Raw genomic sequence first — 9,746 nt, forward strand, 5'->3', positions numbered from 1 at the left:
GCCCAGAGGGATTGAGTGGTAGTGGGAGCGTGAGGTAAGTGGTGGAGGAGCTATCCAGTTTACTGACTGCAAAATGGGTTCCATAATAGTAGGGCCCTCAGAGCAGGGTCCCAGCGTGGTCAGGTCCAGAATGGGCCCAGCTTCTATGCTACATAGAAATATAGGTACAACTCTGCAGGTGCTGAGGGCCCAGAAATCACCCTGCCTTGGGTTCTGTTGGGAAAATTCAACGAATCAATCCATGGAAACATCAGGGTCATAAGAAGCGCACTAGTAAATGGCAGTCATTTCTAAGATAATTATGTGACTATAATTTACATTCAACTCACATTACTAAGTGCCTACTATGTGCTAGTAAGGAGCTCTGGTTGCGTAGTGGTTACGAATCAGGCTGCGAACCGCAAGGTCAGCAGTTCGAAACTACCAGCGGTTCCGCGGGAGAAAGATGAGGCTTTCTGCTACCATACAGGGTTGCTATGAGTTGGAACCGACTCCACGGCACATAACAACAACAACTATGTGCTGGTACTTCTGGTAGCATAGTGGTTATGAATTGGGCTGCCAAACTCAAGGTCAGCAGTTCGAAACTACCAGTGGTTCCGTGGGAAAAAGATGAGGCATTCTGCTCCTGTAAAGATTTACAGCCTCGGAAACCCTGTTCAGGGTCACTATGAATTGGAACCGACTCTATGGTACTTAACACTATGTGCTAGGCAACGAGCCAGGACAGGGGAATGCTGGGTGAATGAAGTTGGCATAGGTGAGTACAAGCCAGCATGGGTGAACAGATGACAGGAGATGCAGGGTCAGAGGGCACACATGTAACCTGCGCTACAGGTGAGTAGGTCTGGGAAAGCTTCCTGGAAGAGGTGCTACCCATCCAGACTGAAGGCTTGCAGTTGTGTGCTGTGGAGTCTAATCTGAGTCACCTATAGGGCAGAGTACAACAGCTCCATAGGGTTTCTGTAACCTTTACAGATGGCCATTGCTGGGTCTTTTCTCTTGTAGGTCAGCTGGTAGATTCGAACCACCGACCTTTTGGTTAGCTATGAGTGCTTAATCATCACACCACCAGGGCTTTATACTGAGGGATTACAAAGCATGTAATCAGCAACAAAGGCTGCCCAGTTGAGAGAGCCTCTTTGTGGACTCAACAGAAAAAGGAGAAGCTGGAGGTTGAGGCAGGATTAGGCCTTCCTTGGGGGAGGTTTGCTAGTGGGGTGTGGGTGGAGGCTGTAGGGACAGAACCCCACAGCAGGTTGGGGGCCTAAGCAGACAGGATAGGGGACTAGAGGTGCTGAGCCTCTTGGGAAGTTGTGTTCTAGCAGGCAGTGGGAGGGTTGTAAGTGAGAGAATGAACGGATTAGGGGATCCGAAGAGATCAGGGCAAGTTGGAAAAGTCAATTTTACAATGCCTTTTCTTTGGCAGCAGGTAAGGATAGAGATGCCAACACTTGGTGGGCACTGTGTCCACCTTGCCACACTCACCTGGAGCTTTCTAGGATGATAATGGGCTGGAGGTGGAGTTTCAGCCCCAGAAGGTGAGGAGGATTGGTTTCCTGCCCACCTCAGCTGCCCCTCAGCTCTGGCAGGGCACAAGTCCAAGGTCCCAGGCTGCAGACTCAGGCCCCAAAGGCTAGCTCAGCGCTCCCAGGTCAGCTTTCCAGCCTTGGGCCTCTCTCAAGGGGGTTAGACCATAGACCACACCCCCACCCAGAACCTTCTCCAGTGCTGTGGGCTCTTCTTTCAGAGGCAGAGTGGGCACAGGGGCCAGTCAGAGAGTGCTCTGGTCCCCGCTTGGTCTGAGATCACGGGCAATCCTGGATCAGCTGGCTAGGCTGGCCTCCAAGAAGGAAGTCCACAGGAACAGGGATTGTCCCTCAGGATTGGAGGCCCTGGCTGGGGGCGGGTTGGGGGGGCACTCCTGCTTTTGACATCTCCTCTCTTGGGCGGCGGTCTGCCCTCTGCATATGCCAGTCTATAGGTATTATTTCAGTAGAGGTTCAGTGTGTTGCCCCCACTCCCCCATCAGATTGGACATTAGACTGGGAACTAGGGAAGGGAAAGGGTTGGTGTGGAGACCTACCCATCCCACCTGGAGCTCCCTGAGCCAAGCCTTGTCCACAAGACTTCACCCTGGAGTCACAGCTGGGGCCCAGCAGATTTGTGCCTGATACCCCCGTGAAGACAAAGCCCCCTGCTGATATCACCCCAGAGCCCAGGGGCTGATGTAGCACGGATGCTTTTTTTTAAGTCTGTGGGGAGGCGGAACGCCATGAAGCCAGTTCGGGTTGCCACCTTTTGGTGGGTGCTAACACTGGTGCCCAGGCTGGGGTCCAACAGGAAAGGGGTTCCCAGAAGAGGCCTCCTTCTACTATGGAATGTTCCCACCTGGTATGTCTCATCTGTTGGTCTGTCAATCTGTCAGTATACCCACCTTGGCTGGCTTGCCAAACAGTTTGGTGTTCTAGCCTTCCGACTGGTAGGTTGGGTGGGATGGGATGGAGATTGGAAACAACTTCATAGAGTTGCTCCATGATCTTAACAGGTTTTTTTTTAAGTTCTTAAAAAGTTATTTAGACAATAAATGTTAATCAATTATGTTAATTGCCTCCGAGTCAGTTCTGACTCATAGCGACCCTGTATAGGAGCAGTTGGTAGATTTGAGTCACTGACCGTTTCCTATCTGGACCGTACACATTCCCACTCCTGGGGAGATAAGCCCGGGGGAGACAGGGCAGGCTAGTGAGGAAGGGTCTGGACCCAGCTTTGGGGTCTCTACCTATAGGCTTTTCCTGGGGTGTGGGCAGTTCTGCCTACCAGACAGAGGGCGCTTGGGACCAGGACAGGAAAGGGCCCAGCATCTGCGATGCCTTCATGCCCAGCAGGAAGGGGAAGGTGCTAGGGGATGATGAGGCATGCGATGGTTACTACAGGGACCAGGTGACTAACGGCGGTGTGTGTTTGTGTACACGTCAAGCTAAGCCTAGGTGACAGTGCCAAGCTGGTGCTCTGCCAACACCCTGTACTCCAGCCCAGTCAAGAAACCGAGGCCTGGGGCAAGAACACGGAAGATTCCTGACTGAATATAACTGCACTGAGGCCTAGGGTGAGGTGGGGACAATAGTGAATGGAGACTGAGGTAGAGGGGGCTGAGAAGTCATGTTTTTAAGTGCTGTCCAAGGAGAGGCTGGTGAGTTTGAACCGCCAACCTTGTGGTTAGCAGTCCAGTGCTACTCCTCATCAAAGCCCCTTTTATTCCACCTAGCCGACTAGATGGCACTTAACAACCACCAGCTGACCAGGTGAATGAGAAGGGAGTCAAATTCTGCAGCAGTGCCATTGACGCCCTTCTGAAGAGCAACACCCCATGGTGACAAGAGTGAGCCTCAGTGTCCCCTCCCCAACACCACCCAAGTCCCTAGATGGCCCTGTCCTTCTTCCCACTCTTGTCTCTGCAGGAGGACAGAGCTTTGCTGAGGGAATTGAACATGAGCCACTACCAATTCTCCCTGTCTTGGCCCTGACACCTACCCACAGGTGTTTGAGGGGATCTGAGGTGGCCCCTCGCAAGCCTAAGTGTGGCCTCTTTTGGCAATAGCTGGTTTTGCAGGGACATCACAGAATCCTGAGGAGGGAGACTAGACTGAGAACATGGTTGCAGCTGGCAGCAGCTCTCCCAGGTTTCGTAAGCATGCTGACAGCTGCAAGGGCCTTTGTTGTTGTTAAGTGCCGTCGAGTAGGTTCCAACCCATAGCGATCCTGTAGGGTTTTCAAGGAGCAGCTGGTGAGCTTGAACCACCAACCCTGCAGTTCAAACGGCTTTGCAGTCTGGCGCATTAACCCACAGCACCACACCCTGCAAAAAGCCACAGGGCCCAGAAATGCTGCACTTCAAAAGGCCAAGGGTGAGGCCCTTCCTCATCAAAGCCCCTTTTATTTCACCTATAGCTGACCAGGTGAATGAAAAGGGAGTCAAATTCTACAGCAACGTCACTGGTCACTGACGCCCTTCTGAAGAGCAACATCACCTCTGTGGTGACCTTGCATCACTGGGATCTCCCACAGGTGAGGTCTAGGGCAGGTCAGAGTCCAAGGGGAGCTCGGCTTAGCCTGGTTTGGGGGCCTGGGACAGCAAAACCAAAGTAGACCAAACCTGTTGCCATCAAAGGAAAGAAAAAGGGTCTCAAGAGCATCCAGTATGAATGAGTAAAGCAGCAACAGCTGACTCACCACAACCAGGGAGGTCAGGCTGGCTTAATGGATGATAAGTACACATTTTCATGCTTCCTAAAACATTTGCCATAAAAACAACCCCAAAAAGAAACATCCTTGATGAAGATTTGATGGCATGCTGTCATTCACAGTTCGTAAGCCCCTTTCCCCCACTGCTTCAGCTGGTACCATATGCACTCTGTATGACACCCCCAGCGATATTGCCTCAACATGCGAGCACTATTGCTGCCTGTGGAGATTATGGCTGGACAGAGTGCTAGGTGACATGGAGCAGACGATGGTGGAAAGGGAACTTATCGAGAAGTCAGAGGATGGAGAGTGGATTCACGGAGAGGCTGGGGAAAGGGCAAACCCAATCAGTGCTTTGAAAGGTTTTGGTGCGAGGGAAGAAGACAAGGTGTCTTGGTTAGAGGGAACTTGACAAGGAGGCAGAGAGGCTGAGAAGTAAGTTAGAGTTTGATGAGGAGGCAGCAGATGAATCAGAAACCACATGCCAGCTTCTTCCTTGGTTCACTGCTGTCACTAACCTGCCCCTTTAGTACCCCCTCAAGCCTAAGGAAAGTGCAGTGAATGACAATTCTTAGTAAAATCCACTAAGAAAGTAAGCAGGGCCCTAACCAGAGAAGCAGCAACACCAGAGCTGGAGACAAGAGGTGATGGCAAGGAGAAATAGAGCAGCTGAGGACTGTAGACTCTAGAGAAAGGCTGTGTGCTGGCAGCCAGGAGGCAGGCTTGCAGAATGTGCCCTTAGGTTGTTTAAATGAAACATTCCTGCATGTTTTTGTAAACATCAAAAACAAAACAAAACAGAGGGAACAGAAGCAAATACTGTTAACGGATGATGCATGGAGAGGATGGTAATCATTGCAATGGAACAAAATACGATAGGCTGAGTACACAACTGATGTTCTCCCATGTAAACTATCACTCAATTCACAATAAAAGAGAAAGCAAGCAGATTCTCCTACCCCACATAATAGAGGATCTGATACCCACATGCCCTCAAGGACCTAACCTTTCACACCCAATATCGTACCTCATTTCTTCAGAACTTAATACTCTCGACCCTCTGGCAAATTTCAACCTATCAAGTTTATTCTAAGAACGATACTCAAACCTTAACCCCTTCCTGTTTTTATGAGGTTAGTCTAGCTCCATGTCCAAATTGCTAATTCATCACTGCCACTGCCTTCAGGACTTAATGTCCCAGACCCTGCTCCCCTTTCTTCAAGAATGAGGCTCTCTAGACATCCTTAGTAGCCGTACCTACCCACACTTCTTTTCTAGAGCTTCTTCCTCCACCTCTCTGTTGGCAGCTGCTCCAGGTCAAATGTGGCAGGTGGCAGAACGGGAACCTCATCAACTACTTCGGGGACTACTCAAATCTGTGCTTTGAGGCCTTCAGTGACCTTCGGGTAAGCCAGGTCTCTCTCTAGGTGGTAAAGTCCACTTCCTGACCAGAATGTCTCCTGCCACTTCTCACAGCTCCTGTGGTCCCTGAAGGCAATGGTGGGAAATGGTTATGACACAGGCCATCACATGCCAAGCCATGTCACAGGCAGCACATCACATCGTTAAGGTGAGCTGGGCTGGTGGGTCCTTCTGAGGAGGCAAACCTCTAGTGTTAGCTCAGCCTACCCCAGCGACCCACCTCTATGCTTCACCTCAAATCCCACATCTTCCAAGCACCTCTGTCCTGTTTGCCTTCCACCCCAGTTAGATTTATGGAGTGTCCCTGTCCTCTGCTGGACACTGTGGGAGGGAAAATAGAAATGTGAAAATGTGTCACCTGTAGGTCCAACTGCTTTGTGAGGAGCGGTGATGGAAAGGGTGGGTGAAGACACTGAGCTAGGGGCAAACGTCATCTGGGAGGGGAGGCTGGTGAATGGCAGTGGTCATTAAGGGTAAAGGAAAATAGAAAACTTCTATTTTCCTCCTGAGTCCTGGTGTAGCTCTGTGGGTTAATGCACTGGACTGCACAGTTGTTTTGATCCACAAGGTCGGCGGTTCAAGTGACATATAGGGTAATGTGGGGCATTTTTGTAATTTACAGTCTATGGGGAAAGTCCCATCTAGGTGTGGTGCTTTAGGTTAAACACTGGATTGCTAAGTGAAAGGTAGGCACTTCAAACCCACCAGTCACTCTCAGGAACCCCATATAGGGTTGTTATGAGTTGGAATCAACTGGAAGGTACACAAGTGGTTACAGAGGACAAAGAGAGACAAAACAAAGGTTCTAGCATAAATTTGAAATACAACAAATAACAACACAGGGTGGTTTGTGACAGGTTTAGGCCAATATTTCACTACAATGAAAGTAAGTGTCTCTGGAGGTCAGAGGAATTAGCTCATGGACTGGGATCACAAAGGTTGACTCCTGAGAGCCTTGGGTCTCAGGGTGGATCTGTAGAGTTAGCAGGGAGAGATGAGGAATCCCAGATTGAAAGGGAGGAGAGAAGGGGCAAGACAGGCAGCTTCAGTGAGGGGTCCTGCTCTCTTTCAGGCCCACGCCCTCGCCTGGCATTCCTATAACACCATGTAAGCTGTTTACCACCTCCAATGTGCTGAGAACAGATGTGCCTTTTCTCCTTTTTCTTATAATGCCTGGTGGGAATTTCACTAAACTGTTGACATCAGGCACTCCAAGGACATGGAGGCTGCAGAGATACCTACAATTCTGCCTGGGCTGGTTTGCAAACCTCATCTATGCTGGTGACTATCCTCAACTTAGGAAGGACCGTGTAGGTGAGCCAGGACAAGCTTTTAAACCCCAGATGCCATAACAAGTTACTGAACTCAAATGAAGGGAGATGGAAGGACAGGGAGGGCTTAGGTGAGGCCCTCAAATCTATCCCAGACCCCAGAGAATCGGCTATTTGAATTGGGTGTGCAGTGGGGAAAGGAACAAATCCCCAGGCCTGGAAATAGAGAATTTCAGAAGCCAGGAGGAAAAAAAAAAGAGCAATTCTTTGAGCTTCTATCATTTGGGTTCTGCTGTGCTCCCATCCCCACTCCACTCGTACTTTAACTGCAGTGTAGGAGAAGGAAGTCCAAGTCCTCATGGTGAGCAGGTGAGGAGGCTCCCATCAGTTCTTTCTGTCACCTGAGAAGCACTTCCCAAGCTCTGGTTCCCAGTGCCAGAGAAAAGACAGGTAATGCTCACAGGGCTCTATCAGTTTGCACCTTTAGTTAGCCTGTCAGCTACTTCGAGACTACAAGATGGCTGCAACAGCTCCAGGCATCACATCAATACCCAGAGACAGAGAAAGGGAAATAGCTCAGCCATTACCTGTTTTTAAGAACTAAGAAAATCTTCCCAGGAAACAATCCCAGTGGGCTTTGGTGACTCAATGATGTGACCACCCCCCGCCAAGATAACCATAATTAGGTAGCTGGGGAAGGACCAGGACTCCCATAAAGGAGATGGCCCCTTATAAGAGGGTGAGCTAAAAAAAACCATGGTCCTGAAAAAAGACAAGTATGGGGCTAAGGTTAAGGACTACTATAGGCAACCAGCAGTGTATGGCCACAGGAATCTAAACATATCACAATGTGAGTTAGAGGGGTCACCCCCACGTCCCAAAAAGAGGCAGGGGAATCACTGAAACGAACAGCTATTCTCACACAACTAGGCTATTTTAAATATGTGACGAAGATCTGTCAACTTCTCAAAAACTTCTCTCACTCACATACTTGGCATATGTGTTTCTGATGTGCACTGCCATACTCTGCACGGGGCCTGGAGCCCTTTGTCCCTCAAGCATCTATCTTGGCACTCTCTGTGCTGGCATATAAAGCGCTGCCTCATTCGTTCTGATGGCTGCACAGCGTTGTATTGATGGCTATTCAATCACTTATCTAACCAGTCCCTACTGGCTAAATGATAGGCAGTTAGGTTTTTCCAGTCATTTGCTATTCAATCTACAATGACGCTTCTAGTACATGCATGCTTTAACACCCCTGAGTAAAGTGCAAAATAAACAGACTTGGAATTGCTCAAAGAATATACTTTTATGATTTGGAAAGAGAGGATGAAGGTGCCCAGCTCAGGGGTTGTACCGCCACACTACATTGCTGGTAGCGTGCCCACTGCTTCTCCTCCACCCAGCCTGCAAGCACCTTTCTCAGAGACCAAGAAAATAAGCACTTTTTGGTTTAAGGAATAACACAGGAAACCAACTCTAGCTCTGTCCAGATGGCTACCCAGCTCTGCCCTTACTGAGGAATCCATGAAAATAGGACTTTTAAGTAATATAAACTTTTTAGTTTTAGATAGTACTCCAGCATCCAATTCCAGTTTGAAAAACTGAGGTTGTATTTTCCATGAAGGTGATTGTTAATGCCCAGTATCTGGAATATGAACTCCAATGTCGACACACCAGTATAGACCCACACCAAAACCTGAGAGAAAATACACTCAATTATATTCTGGTTATCTCTCCTGATAGGAAGAAAGAGTGCAGAGCAAGGTCTGCAGATGTAGAGGTTACCCGTGTTCTTACTCCAGGAAAAGAACCACATTAAAGGCACGTTGGATTTCTTGGGAATAGGTCATTTCACTACTCAGGTACATCAAAGGAAGGCACTACCCCTCCTGCCAAGGGCCCAGCTACCGCAACATCAGTGATTTAATAGAGATAGTTGACCCAAACTGGCCAGACCCGGGGTCTAAATGGTTGTATTCTGTACCATGCCCCTCAACTTTGCTCAGGTGATTGACACATTATTTACATTAAGCTTTGGAAAGGACATTTTTATCTTCTTATAATTCATGTTCTTATAGCTTATACCCAAATGCCTATCTCAAAGTTAGTACTTGCTAAAACAGAATAACCCCAGTTGCTCACACACCAGAAGCTACTTAACATATGCCTTACAAACTAACATCTACTATGAGTAACATTTCCATGGGTACAACTTTAGCAAATATATTGAGAACTATATTCTCTTTCATATGAACTAGCCTTCTACCTATATTCATTTCTAAATAAACATTTGTTGTTGTTGTTAGGTGCCATCAAGTCAGTACAGACCCATAGTGACCTTATGCACAGCAGAACGAAACACTACCTAATCCTGGGCCAACCTCACTACTGTTGCCACGCTTCAGTCCATCGAAGCTGACACTTGTCCAATCCATCTCGTTGGGGGTCTTCCTCTTTTTCTCTGACCCTCCCCTTACCAATCATGATATCCTTCTCCAGCAATTGGTCCCTCCTGACAATATGTCATAAGTATGAGAGACGAAGTTTGGCCATCTTGGCCTCCAAGGAGCACTCTGGCTGCACTTCTTCCAATACAGATTTATTGGTTCTTTTGGCAGCCCATGGTACTTTCAATATTCTCCTCCAACACCATAACTTAAAAGCATCAATTCTTCTACAGTCTTATTTACTGTCCAGCTTTCGCATGCATATGAGGTTATTGAAAATACCATGGCTTGCTTGGGTTAGGCGCACCTTAGTCCTCAAGCCGACATCTTTGCTCTTCAACACTTTAAAAAGGACTTG

General features: G+C 48.5%; 1 protein-coding gene across 1 annotated transcript in view; it reads left to right on the top strand.

Annotated features, from left to right (window-relative positions):
* The first annotated feature begins 2,275 nt into the window (after positions 1-2,275).
* The window catches only part of LCTL (lactase-like), a 13,383-nt gene continuing 5,912 nt past the window's right edge, over positions 2,276-9,746 (top strand). Inside the window, 13 exon segments of the mRNA XM_006831841.1 lie at positions 2,276-2,344; positions 2,346-2,394; positions 2,789-2,943; positions 3,462-3,540; positions 3,952-3,992; positions 3,994-4,068; positions 5,553-5,651; positions 5,795-5,815; positions 6,740-6,774; positions 6,859-6,897; positions 6,899-6,981; positions 8,685-8,800; positions 8,802-8,921. Coding sequence (XP_006831904.1) covers positions 2,276-2,344; positions 2,346-2,394; positions 2,789-2,943; positions 3,462-3,540; positions 3,952-3,992; positions 3,994-4,068; positions 5,553-5,651; positions 5,795-5,815; positions 6,740-6,774; positions 6,859-6,897; positions 6,899-6,981; positions 8,685-8,800; positions 8,802-8,921 — 981 coding nt within the window.

Source organism: Chrysochloris asiatica, unplaced genomic scaffold (genome assembly GCF_000296735.1).
Source record: "Chrysochloris asiatica unplaced genomic scaffold, ChrAsi1.0 scaffold00004, whole genome shotgun sequence".
NCBI classification, from domain to species: domain Eukaryota; kingdom Metazoa; phylum Chordata; class Mammalia; order Afrosoricida; family Chrysochloridae; genus Chrysochloris; species Chrysochloris asiatica.